At 36.3% G+C, this 14,337-nt stretch overlaps 1 protein-coding gene and 1 long non-coding RNA gene across 3 annotated transcripts in view; one reads left to right on the top strand and one right to left on the bottom strand.

The window, feature by feature from the left end:
- LOC139120884 (uncharacterized) overlaps positions 1–14,337 on the bottom strand; it is a 466,659-nt gene that overhangs the window by 89,535 nt on the left and 362,787 nt on the right. The window lies entirely within an intron of this gene.
- Positions 1–14,337, top strand: part of LOC139120881 (DNA-directed RNA polymerase II subunit RPB2) — a 412,063-nt gene that overhangs the window by 181,355 nt on the left and 216,371 nt on the right. For both annotated transcript variants that reach the window (XM_070685501.1, XM_070685502.1), the window contains exon 10: positions 4,814–4,957. In XM_070685501.1, coding sequence (XP_070541602.1) covers positions 4,814–4,957 — 144 coding nt within the window. The remainder of the gene's footprint in view (positions 1–4,813; positions 4,958–14,337) is intronic.

Below are 14,337 nucleotides of genomic sequence, written 5' to 3'. Positions count from 1 at the left end.
CTGGTCTGATAGCTTTGAAATTCGGTATACAGGTTTCTACAGATGAGCTCAGTAATATATATTGAATTTCTGATGAAATCTGTAATTTTGTATTTTTGGGGCAATTTTTGCCAATTTTGGTCAAAAAATGTGTATTTCCAAAACTACTCGTCTGATAGCTTTGAAATTTGGTATAGAGGTTTCTATAGATGAACTAAATAATATTTATTGCAATTATGATGAAATCTGCAATTTTGAATTTTTGGGTCAATTTTTTCCATTTTTTGGTTAAAAAATGTGTTTCTCAAAAGTACTGTTCAACAGCTTTGAAATTTGGTATACAGGTTTCTATAGATGAACTAAATTTGATCTTTTGAAATTATGATGAAATCTGCAAATATAATTTTTTGGGGCAATTGTTGCCATTTTTGGTCAGAAAATTTTATTCTCCAAAAAACTACTCATCAGATAGCTTTGGTTGACATGTTCTTAGGGATGATCCAATGTGATATATTCAAAGTACAATGAAATCTTCTATTGTGTATTTTTGCAGATATTTTAGCCACTTTTTTCTGGCCACTGCATTGAGCTATCAAAGATTTCCACCTTCTTCATCAACATGTGTCAAAAACAGTTATTCTCTACATAAACACAGCGGAGCTGTATCGGCCGCTAGGTCGCTTGTTAGTCCCCACGGACACCGTCCGGGGGGACTTATAGGTTTGGTCATGTCCGTCCGTGTGTGCGTGCGTGCGTCTGTGCGTCCGTCCGTTCACACAGATATCTCTGAGATGCCTGGAGCGATTTCATTCAAACTTGGTACAAGGATTACTTCATATGTCATACAGATGCACGTCAATTTGTTTTGTGATACGATCCAATATGGCCGCCAGGCGGCCATTTTATTACGATTTTTTCATGTACAGAGCCATTACTCAGGCATGTTTCGACCGATTTTATTCAGAGTTGGTTCAAGGACATTGACCAATGTCATAGATATGCACGTCAATTTGTTTGTGATACGATCCAATATGGCCGCCAGGCGGCCATTTTATGACGATTTTTTCATGTAAAGAGCCATTACTCAGGCACGTTTCAACCGATTTTATTCAAAGTTGGTACAAGCTTATTGACAAATGTCATAGCTGTGCACGGCAATTTGCTTTGTGATACGATCCAGAATGGCCGCTGTGCGGCCATTTTATTACGATTTTTTCATGTACAGAGCCATAACTCAGGCATATCTCAACCGATTTTATTCAAAGTTGGTACAAGGACATTGACCTATGTCATACATATGCACGTCAATCTGTTTTGTGATACGATCCAATATGGCCGCCAGGCGGCCATTTTATTACGATTTTTTCATGTACAGAGCCATAACTCAGGCATATCTCAACCGATTTTATTCAAAGTTGGTACAAGGACATTGACCTATGTCATAGCTATCACATCAATTTGTTTTGTGATGCGATCCAATATGGCCACTGTGCGACCATTTTGTTACGATTTTTTCATGTCCTGAACCATAACTCAGACATGTATCAAGCGAATTCATTCAAAAGTATTTTTATCACAGACCTAATGAAGAGGACTCTATCCTCTCTGAGGACCTGTAATCAAAATACCCATTAACAAGTGGGGACTGTGTCATCAACGATGACTTGTTGTTTATAAATTTGGCAACTGTTCTGAGAAAGTGAGGTGCACTCTTTTTAAAAGTTTTTATTCAGTGTTTAATGTTTGGTGTCAATATAGTGTTAAACAAATATCAAAATTGAAGGTGGCGTACAATAATATGATGCAGTTATTTTTTAACATAATGACCATAGGTCATTATGTTATTAAGATGGGGTTGAGTGGGATGTCAGACAGTGAGCATTTTCTGTAAACGACAAAAAGTCAAAAACTGCTGAAAAGATTGTGTTGATATTTGGTACAGATGTTTAGACTAATGTCAAGGTTCTGATTCCGAAAAATGATGCCAAATGGATCAGCGGTTAGATAGATATAGGAAATTGTTGACCCCCTCTTACTAGCTCCGCTGTCAGCGACGTGGAGCTTATCAAATAGGTAGATTTTCCGTCGTCATCCGTTGTCCGTCGTCGTCCGTCAACAATTGCCTTCTCCTCTGAAACAGCAGGTCCAATTGCTTTTAAATTTTATATGCAGTTCATTTTGGGTGACCTCACTTAAGTTTGTTCAAATCATGGTGAAATTTGCATATTTGTATTTTTGGGGCATTTTTTGGTGTTTTTGGTCAAAAAATCTTCTCTGAAACCGCTTGTCCGATTGCTTTGAAATTTGATGTGCAGTTTACTCAGGGTGACTTCAGTCAGATTTGTTCAACTCGTGGTAAAATTTGCATATCTGTATTTTTAGGGCAATTTTTGTCATTTTTGGTAAGAAAATCTTTAAAATCTTCTTCAAAACTACCTGTCAGAGAGCTTTGATATTTGGTACATATGTCCCTAGGGATGATCTATTTCAGATTTGTTCAAATTGTGCAGAAATATGCAAATTTACATTTTTCAGGCAATTTTTACCATTTTTGGTCAAAAAATGTATTTCTCAAAAAGTACTGTTCTGATAGTTTTGAAATTTGGTAAACAGGTTTCTATAGATGAGCTCAGTAATATATATTGAATTTCTGATGAAATCTGTAATTTTGTAATTTTAGGGCAATTTTTGCCATTTTTGGTCAAAAAATGTGTATTTCCAAAACTACTCCTCTGATAGCTTTGATATTTGGTATGCAGGTTTCTAAAGATGAACTGAATGATATTAATGGAATATTATGATGAAATCTGCAATTTTGTATTTTTGGGGCAATTTTTTCCATTTTTGGTCAAAAAATTTGTATTTTCAAAACTACTCATCTGATAGCTTTGAAATTTGGTATACAGGTTCCTACAAATGAACTGAATGATATTTATTGAAATTATGATGAAATCTGCAATTTTAAATTTTGGGGGCAATTTTTTCCATTTTGTTGTTTTGTTTTTTATTTAGTCCATCATCCAACGGGTGCTAGCCCATTTACAGGATGAGGTACCCATAACCCACGACCCCAATGGAGCACAGAGGAGTAAAGTGCCTTGCTCAAGGGCACAACACCGAGCGAGAGTCTCGAATTCACCATCCTCCGACAGTGAATCCGATACTCTGGATCTACCGGGACTTGAACAGGGTCTCGAACTGACCACCCTCCGATAGTGAGTCCGTTACCCTAACCACTGGTCCACGGTGCCTCCGTCCCACCAAAAAATGTGTTACTGGTCTAACAGCTTTGTCTAACAGCTTTGAAATTTTGGTATACAGGTTTTTATAGATGAACTAAATTTGATCTTTTGAAATTATGATGAAATCTGCAATTTTTGTTTTTGGGGGCAATTTTTCTCATTTTTGGTCAAAAAATTGTTTCTCAAAATTTACCGGTCTGATTGCTTTGATATTAGTAAACAGGTTGTTAGGGTTTTTGTTAATATTGAAATTAGGTTGAATTTTGAATTTTTGGGGCAACTTTGAGAAACTGTCAATTTTACTGGAATGTCTTTCATTCTGTATTTTTAAGATTTGTTATGGCAATTTTATACGTACTGTAGTAAATTAGTAAGCATTTGATATGGTAAATTGTATTTTGTGTTGAAATGTGGTAAAAAATCATTAGAAAACATAGCTGAGGTGATTTCAGCATGTTTGGTTTTTAACAAATATATTCAAAAAGTTTTTCAATGTTTACGAGTGAGGGAGGGGGGTCTAGCAGATTTTGAAAAAAAATCCAAACAATGTCAATAAAAAAATCAGCCAGAGAAGGTTTGACAAAAAGAAAAGGTGGGAGAGTATCGAAAAAAAGAATGTTCAATGGATTGGATAAAAAAGATAATGTATCTCATCAATCTTCCAGACACCCTCCCCTCCCTTTTTCAAATGGTCCACCCCTGATGTATTTCTGCATGCAATTAACCATGCAGTGTATTTAAGTTTGAGATGTCAAGTTAGGAAAGGATTTGAAAGGAATAGTCAAGTTCACCACAGTTAAATTTCTTAACTTCATCTCTTGTGTGATCATCCTTGCGTAATTGGTTAGGTTTGTAAGTTGTTCCAGATGTGGATGCAACAGCTGACCTGGAAGAAAACAATGTTCACTTTTCCCTGTAGGGTTTCTTAGTTAATGATTGTATGTTGAAATCTCTCCATGTATCTGGTGTATGGTCAAAATGTAAACATTTGTTGGGTATTTCAGTCTATGTCAAATATTGTAAATGAAAAATCAAGAATAGTTTGCTGTGTGCTTGTAAAAGATAACATATTTGTCAATACATAAACTGCCTTGCAGATTGATTGTCGTAAAAATTATTACAGAAGTAGAAAAGGAAAAGAAACTAATCAAATTGCTGTAACATATTCACCCTTAGTGCCTGTTTGCCTATATTTAACTATTTTGTTGTTACATTCAGGTGTTTGTTATATCTTTATCACTCTCCATGGGCTAAGGCACACTTGTGAGCCAATGTCACTCTGTGCCAGTCTGTGTATATGTCAGTCTGTCTGTATGTATGTCCATGTTTCATACAATTGTTAGCTTGTTTTGATAACTATATGGGAGCGAACAGGGATATTGTCACTATTTTTATTGTATGGATCATTGACCTGAATAAAGGATAATAATAATAATAATAATAACAATAATAACCATTCCCCACCATTTTCTGGATATCCATCGACTAATATCACTTCACCATCATTTCCGTCAATGGTTTCTATATTTGTTTATCAAGTGGGGACTATGTCATTTACAATTACATGCTACTTGTAAATTGCATATCCGTAGGTACTGAACAGGCTTACCTTTGCATCAACACTGTCTCACCTTCGACGATTGAACTCTCCCATTGGCCGTGATGGAAAGTTAGCCAGACCTCGTCAGCTTCACAATTCCCTGTGGGGAATGATTTGCCCTGCTGAAACACCAGAGGTTAGTATAATTATCATATACCTACATTCACCTGCCTGTGTAAAGCTGTGGGAGAAAGCGCCCTCAGATCCATGCATTTTTTTACGTATCACGCCCCTGCCCGGTGCCCAAATATGGGCAATCACGTGCATTTCTAAACTATTTTGATTCTTGTTACTATGCGCGTTGCTATCCACAAACGTTCCATTCGTACACAAAGCCAGCACGAGATTAGGAAAACATCTGCTCGCTCAGATCATAGTTGCGTGTGGCGACAGTAGAGCCGTGCAGGTGACATCAGCTCTTATTTCTAAATTCTGGTGAAATCCTGTGTAAACTAAGTGCGTGCCTGTTCAGTATAAATTTCAAGAAACTGACATTATGCTTTTGTCCTTACACCTCGATTTCAGCCTTGATGTCTGTTGGCAACGTAAGAGTATGGATGTTGCCTTGCGCGTTCTAGAATTCAGCAGGTAAACAAATGATGTCATTATGTATGTCAATCTGCGACGGGAAGCAGCCATCGTATTTATGAAAAACTGACACACCAGTATCATTCAAAGCTGGTACAAGGACACTGACATATTTCATACATTTGCACATCAATTTGTTTCACGGCATTTAGCAGTATCATGTCAATTACCTAAGTTTCGTAATTAGTCTCAGACTTATATGTCAAGAAATACTGCACCAAATTTCATGAAACTTGGTACAGATGTTAAGCTTACATTGCTTTAACAATGAAAAAGACATTTATCAGTGTCATGTTAATTAATTTTGTAATTGCTAATGTAATGAACTTTCCTAATTAGAGAGATATATCCACAATTATATTATATCATGCTACCATGCGCCATTCTGATTGGACGAGAGCTCATTCCACCGATGCTAAAATACTGTTTTCGCACTGATAGCAGTGGTAAAACTGGCCCCTAAACCAGCATTTCAAAAATTTCTGAGTCGCTGCATTTGAACGTACCTAGTATATGTAAACCATACACCCTCGAGAAAAACCAAAACAGTTCGCTTTGTTTCAAAGACAGAAGACCAAATTTTGATATACAGATAAAGTGTGGGTCTGTAACTCACCTCTTGGTGAAAATAAGTTGGGATCGATGATAAAATACATCTCTGAAGCAGCATATTTGAGTGTGATGCAGACGAATTATTGAATTGAGGGGACAGTGCACCGTGTACTTTGCTTGATATTGCGGGAGTCAAGAGGCGATATATCCTACCGCTCTTTAAAATGAAGATAGTATTCGTTCACACACTAATAAATTGACACTTCCTCACAGTAATGGTATGTCAGATATTCTTTACCAAAGTTTGGGCTGCAACAGACCAGGGTGTCCTAACGATGTAGACCAAGAAGTTCAAAATAACAATGGGATGACTCCTGGGCGACTGTGACGAAATTTGCGTGTCAACTGCCACAAACAGTGTCGCGTCCAGCTCTCGCTGCATTGGGCAACACACACTGCACAACTGTTCATCACAGTTGCAGTCATCCCACGTCTGGATTATTTCAAAACTCCATGTTTTCTGGTACAATTAACGTCCGAATTATCCATAAAAAATACATCCTATAACTTCATGTCGCGACGGTCGACGTATACCATATATGCGTATTTGGCGGTACAGAGTGAGAAAAATCTATTTTTAGTATGCAAAAAAACAGGACTATTGTTCTTATATAAATTTATGAAAATAATTGTTACTTTTTCTTTTGATTTGAACTCTTGACCCGTTTTCTGTGTCGGCAGCAGGTATTTTCAACAAGTATTTTGTTACGAATTTTTCATGTACAGAGCCATAACTCAGGCATATCTCAACCGATTTTATTCAAAGTTAGTACAAGGACATTGATCTATGTCATACATATGCACGCCAATTTGTTTTGTGATATGATCCAATATGGCCGCCAGGCGGCCATTTTATTATGATTTTTTAGCTACTATAGACTACCGGTATAGTCTGTAGAAGCTATTGGGATGGGTATCCGTCCGGCGTCCGTCGTCAGTCTGTATGTATGTATGTATGTATGTATGTATGTATGTATGTATGTATGTCCGTTTGTGAGGCGTCCGTCCACTCAAATATCTTGAGAACCGCAGTACTTACTGATTTGATATTTGTTGTGTAAATGAAAAATAGGATTTTGAGAAATTATTTTTTTTAATTTTTTGATATTGTTGAAAATAGGCAAATTAATGCTAAAAAAGGCGTTTTTGGTAAAAAATCTTCTTCATAACCGCTGGTCAGACAGCTTTGTTATTTGGTATACAGGTCCCTAGGGATAACCCAACTTAGATTTGTTCAAATTGTGATGGAATATGCAAAGGTGTATTTTTAAGGAATTTTTTTGTCATTTTTGGTCAAAATTTGACTTACAGTATGTAATTCTTGTACTGTATAAATCCTATCAATTCACCCAGAAAAAAATAATTGATATGATTTTAAATAATTGAATTAATTGGGAAATCATCAAAGCCAAAATAATTTTAGTGTAGAATTATCAGAAAGTTCAACTTTTTTGACAGTTCATAGTGAAATGCCTACCATCTTGGAGGAGTAAAACATGTAAAGGCAACTTTCCTGAATCCCAACTTTGACATATTCTGAACCGTCATTTATTGTGCCCTGTATGTTATCCAAAAGAAATTGCTCATAATAGTTTGTCATGATAGGGTGGTCAAATAAATACAGATAGAGAAAGTTCGAATTTCAATTTATGGTTGACTTAGTAAGGATAAAATAAAATTACTCTTTGAGGAAAAAAATAGAGTGGTCAATTAAAAGAGTGGTCAAACAGGGCTCGAAATTAACATTTTATCCTGGTAGTCATTTTGACCACCACATTTTAAATTTGGTGGTCATTTTATGGCAACTGGTAGTCAATATTTTTTTTAAACTGAATCATATTATCAGGCTTTTTGTATTCATGAAAAGAGAGGTCAATGTTATGGTGGGAGTCTTTGAAAATAGCTGTACCCAAAATGTACATGTCTGTACAGTGGATAAAAAATAATACCTATTAAACAGGATAAGCAGTGTTCTCCCACCCAAATGTTCATAGCATATTGGCTAACTTTGAACATTTTCCGAACAAAAAATATGCAGAAATGTGGCCTCTGTTGTATTCACGGACAAATAGATGAAGTTCTACTTTTTAAAAGGACATGTAACTTTTTCATGATTGTTTTCATAAGTTTACAAGCCTCTTAAAAATACTATAAGACTTATGGTATGCACATTAGATACATTGGCATTAAGATTAAAACCTACCAAGACAACAGTGCTGTCATTGAACATGTTTGGTTTTAAACATGGAGGTATTTTTTACCTCCATAGTTTGAACTATGCCGAGTACGCGTACAGAACTAGATTTTACACTGAATCGTGCTACCCCCCAGCAGTCCACAGTCAAGTTATATTTCATTTGTTTACATTTGCGGCCCGCTGAAACATTCTGCATGCTCGTTTGTCTTCAACCAAAGTTAACTTGGCCGATTGTTACCACGATATATCGAAGTGATCACAAGTTTACATTCCACAAAACAAGACGAATTTATCATAATAGGCACGTCGAGGTACACGATCTGCGGTGTGTACACGCGAAGGCGAAGAGGGCCGAGGGCTGCCTCAATAGGTACCATTTTACGACAGTCACACATAACTCCTATGCGCTGTGCGTCAAAATGTCGCAAAAATTTACGTCTTTCAAAGTTTTACGGTAGAATGAACTCATGATCGTTTCGCGATCTTTTTTTCAGAATTATCGGGTATCTGTCCAACTTTTCAGAGTCAATTTAATTATTTTAAGCTTTCAAAGGACCAAGAGACCTAACAGTCGCTCAGGCTAAACTGTTTAATCAGAGATTACGCGTTTGTTTCCGCGAGTTGCGACGTGTAATGCCATTCATCATGTCATAGACATTTTCTCCACGTTCGATCTCGATAGCGTAATATTTTTCCTATGAAATCTTGCTGCGGCAGGATAACCGTTTATGTTTTGAACACTAAGAAATAATATAGCAGCCAAGAAAATGGTTTGAATTTGGAAGAATGAAGGGCTGTACTTTGTACATTTGTTTGCATATGTGTAAATTCCGAACCGTAGTGGTGCTATTGAAGTGTACAGGCCCGATGCCGATATACGCTGTCGCTAGACAAGTACAGTGCTATTGTAATAATGTATCACATTGTTGCACCTAAATCAATCCATTCCATTGCTTGCCGAGAACGTAATTCATGGCTGAATATTGATAGCATAATTTTATTCGCTACACTGTGCCTCGGGCGTCGATACAACGTGACGTGTGCCTTTGGTCTCAAAAACTTGGGTCCCAGCTGTGGCGCGAGCGGCTAATCGCTCTCGCGGAATTTGATTTGCACGAGCTAAGGCGAGACCGGCAACCGCTGAAATACTACATTCTTTTCATGGTGGTCAAAATGACCACCAGTTACAGAAGTTGGTGGTCAAGTGTGGAAAAATGGTGGTCATTTGACGCAAGACCACCGCTAATTTCGAGCCCTGTCAAAGTGATAGGGTTTTTATGGTAAAGCTGGACTGTAAGATTCCTCATGTGCTATTTATAGAAATTATGCAATCTGTGTAAACAGTGCAAGAAAGTGTTACATGATTCCTTATAATGCTTTTGATGACCTTGAACTTCTTAAGTTTCAAACATTTGTCTCTTCAGTGTGCTTTCTCTGAGTACGTACAGTCTCAACTTTTATTCAACAGAACTTACTTACAATGTTAATTTGAAAGTTAAAATGTGCTTTGTTAATAAGATGGAAATACTGATAAAGGTAACCAGCTTAAGATTCTTTATAACCTGACAGATACATATATGCTGTTTTTTATGACGTAAATCTTGATTTAAGCAAGTCTTGTGTAGTTTAATTAGAATGTAATTAACTCTCGTTTATTAGCTACTATAGACTAATATAGTCTATAAAAGCTATTGCGATGGGTATCCGTCCGGCATGCACCGTCAGTCTGTATGTATGTATGTATATATGTATGTATGTATGTATGTATGTATGTATGTATGTATGTATGTCCCTTTGTTAGGCGTCCGTCCACTCAAATATCTTGACAACCGCAGTACTTACTGATTTGATATTTGTTGTGTGGATAAAATATATGATTTTGAGAAACTATTTTTATTAATTTTTTGATATTGTTGAAAGTATGCAAATTACTACCAAAAAAGGCGTTTTTGGTAAAAAATCTCCTTCTTCATAACCGCTGGTCAGACAGCTTTGTTATTTGGTATACAGGTTTCTAGGGATAACCCAACTTAGATTTGTTAAAATTGTGATGAAATATGCAAATCTGTATTTTTACGGAATTTTTTTTTCCATTTTTGGTGAGGCCATCCTGAAATGAGCTATCAAAGATATCCACCTTCTTCATTAATACATGTGTCACAAAAGGTTATTCTCTACATAACGCAGCAGAGCTCTGTCAACTGTTGAGTCGCTTGTTTTTTCAAAACTGCTGGTCAGACAGCTTTAAAGGTATACAGTCACCTGTAATCTAAATATGCCCATATATGGTCAAAGGGGCGTTCCTTGGTATTCAAAATGCCCATGTGAGGGCACTGTTTTTAAAAAGCAGCCACCCGCTTAAAATCTGTGATTGGTTAGATTTTCTCTTTCCTTTCCATGGTAACTGTGGCAAAATTGGAACAGGTGATAGTATACCTTTAATATTTGGTTTACAAGTCCCTAGGATGACTATAGTGAGATAATTTCATACAGTCATATATCCATGTCTATAGTAGCTTCAGGGACTTTGGCCCTATGTTTTAATGTACAGAGCCATAACTCAGGCATGTTTCAACCGATTTTATTCAAAGTTGGTACAAGGACATTGACCAATGTCATAGAAATGCACGTGAATTTGTTTTGTGATACGATCCAATATGGCTGCTATGCGGCCATCTTGTTACGATTTTTTCATGTTCAAAGCCATAACTCAGACATATCTCAACCGATTGTATTCAAACTTGGTACAAAGACAGTGACCTATGTCATACATATGCACATTGATTTGTTTTGTGATACGATCCAATATGGCCACCAGGCGGCTATTTTATTACCATTTTTGATGTCAGCGCCATAATTCAGACATGTTTGAACCGATTTTATTCAAAGTTGGTACAAGGACATTGGCTGATGTCATACATATGTGCATTGATTTGTTTTGTGATATGATCCAATATGGCCGCCATGTGGCCATTTGTTTACAATTTTCCATGTCCTGAACCATAACTCAGACATGTATCAAGCAAATTTATTCAAAGTTGGTACAAGGACATTGACTTATAGTATACATATGTACGTCTATTTGTTTCTCGATATGGTCCGATATGGCCACATGGTGGCAATTTTGTTACGTTTTTTTTATGTCGATAGCCATAACTCTAGCAAGTCTCAACTGATTTTATTCAATGTTTGTACATGGACATTGACTTATGTCATACATATACGTGTTGATTTTTAGCTACTATAGACTATAGTCTATAGAAGCTATTGGGATGGGTATCCGTCCGGCGTCCGTCGTCAGTCTGTATGTATGTATGTATGTATGTATGTATGTATGTCCGTTTGTGAGGCGTCCGTCCACTCAAATATCTTGAGAACCGCAGTACTTACTGATTTGATATTTGTTGTGTAGATGAAAAATATGATTTTGAGAAACTGTTTTTTTTAATTTTTTGATATTATTGAAAATAGGCAAATTAATGCCAAAAAAGGTGTTTTTGGTAACAAATCTTCTTCTTCATAACCGCTGGTCAGACAGCTTTGTTATTTGGTATACAGGTCCCTAGGGGTAACCCAACTTAGATTTGTTCAATTGTAATGAAATATGCAAATGTGTATTTTGAAGGAATTTTTTTTGTCATTTTTGGTCAAAATTTGACTTACATTGTATGTATTCTTGTACTGTGTAAACACTATCAATTCACCCAGAAAAAAATAATTAATATGATTTTAAATAATTGAATTAATTAGGAATCATCAAAGCCAAAATAATTTTAGTGTAGAATTATCAGAAAGTTCAACTTTTTTTGACAGTTCATAGTGAAATGCTTACCATCTTGGAGGATTAAAACATGTAAAGGCAACTTTCCTGAATCCAACTTTGACATATTCTGAACCGTCATTTATTGTGCCCTGTATTTTATCTAAAGATATTGCTCAAAATAGTCAATAGAGATAGAGATAGAGAAAGTTCTAATTTCCATTTATGGTTGACTTGGTAAGGATAAAATAAAATTACTTTTTGAGGAAAAAAATGGAGTGGTCAATTAAAAGAGTGGTCAAAGTGATAGGGTTTTTATGGTAAGCTGGGCTGTAAGATTCCTCATGTGCTATTTATAGCAATTATGCAATCTGTGTAAACAGTGCAATGAAAGTTACATGATTCCTTATAATGCTTTTGATGACCTTGAACTTCTTAAGTTTCAAACATTTGTCTCTTCAGTGTGCTTTCTCTGAGTATGTACAGTCTCAACTTATTCAACAGAACTCACTTACAATGTTAATCAAAGATATCCACCTTCTTCATCAGTACATGTGTCACAAAAGGTTCTTCTCTACATAACACAGCAGAGCTCTGTCAACTGTTGAGTTGCTTGTTCTTTCAAAACTGCTGGTCAGACAGCTTTAATATTTGGTTTACAAGTCCCTAGGATGACCTAAGTGAGATAATTTCATACAGTCAGGAAATACTTAATTTTGTATCCATGTCTATAGTAGCTTCAGGGACTTTGGCCCTATGTTTTAAGTAGTAAGATCAAATATCGCTGCGTGGCAGCAATTTTGTTACGATTTTCTCATGTACTAAGCCATAACTCTGACATATCGGTATTTCCACCAGTATCATTCAAAGTTGGTACAAGTTCATGTCAATTATTGAAGTTTCGTAATTAGGCTGATATGTCAAGAAATACTGCATCAAATTTCATGAAATTTTGTACAGATGTTAAGCTCACATTGCTTTAACAGTGAAAAAGACATTTATCAGTGTCATTTTAATTAATTTGTAATTGCATATGTAATGAACTTTCCTAATTAGAGTGATATATCCACAAATACAATGTCAAATTTGATGAAACTTGATACAGATGTTGGTCTCATGTTGTTGTAAATACTGCATCAAACTTTATGAAATATGGTACCAGTGATAATCTGTTAGTGTCAGGATAGTATGAAAAAATGTTTTGCAACATCCTGTCAACAAATTCCCAATTGACTCATTTAATGACCTTTATAGGATAGTGGCCTACATTGGTTTTATGTTTTCATCACCATGGAACTCATTCTTGGCCATTGAGTGCCATCTGTATCAAAGTATTTTTATCACAGATCTAATGAAGAGGACTCTATCCTCTCTTAGGACCTGTAATCAAAGTACCCATTTACAAGTGGGGACTGTGTCATCAACGATGACTTGTTGCTTAAATACTGCGTCAAATTTGATGAAACTTGGTACAGATGTTGATCTCATAGTGTTGTAAATACTGCGTCAAACTTTATGAAATATGGTACCGGTGATAATCTGTCAGTGTGTGGATAGCATGCAAAAATGTTCGGCAACATCTTTTGTAATTAGGATGGCAGCGTACATTGGTTTTATGTTTTCACCGCCATGGAACTAATTCTTGGCCATTGAGCGCCATCTGTATCACAGTATTTTTAATCACAGACCTAATTAATGAAGAGGACTCTACGGTAGCCGACTGGTTTTGTGTGAGGCCTAGCAGCTAGGCGATGTTGCCGTGAGTGTGCGGGGGTTCGAATCCCGTTTTGGTTATAGTAAAAATTATATTTCCTCTCAGAGGACTTGTAATTAAAGTACAAGTGGGGACTGTGCCATTGTCAATGACTTGTTCTAGGTGTTTCCATTCTTGTAATAGGAGATCTATTACAATTAATACCTGTCAGGGATGGGTGGATTTCTAATGATCTAATTACAGTCATGGGCCGTTCACAACAAATCTTTGGCAAGAGTTCATGAACTTACACAAGCTATAAGACAAAAATCACAAACCTAATTAATGAAGAGGACTCTATCCTCTTTGAGGACTTGTAATTAAAGTACCCATTAACAAGTGGGGACTGTGTCATCAACGATGACTTTTTCAGCTTATTTTTGACTCAAGTTTAGTGGCTACATATTCACAGACAACACATGCAAGATTCAATGACAATGAATGTCTGAAACATGGCAAAATTATGGGATTCTGGGACCAAACATGGCACGTCCTATCAGTAGCGTTGCTTTTTACATTTGCATAGATTAACTATAATCCGGCTTTTATAGGGGAAGTTCCTGTTTAATTCAGTCCCTAAGGGGGTCTTTAACCTCTTTGTCTATG

The sequence above is a fragment of the Ptychodera flava genome, chromosome 20, assembly GCF_041260155.1.
Source record: "Ptychodera flava strain L36383 chromosome 20, AS_Pfla_20210202, whole genome shotgun sequence".
Classification (NCBI taxonomy): Eukaryota; Metazoa; Hemichordata; class Enteropneusta; family Ptychoderidae; genus Ptychodera; species Ptychodera flava.
This window is presented reverse-complemented; position numbering and strand designations above follow the sequence as displayed.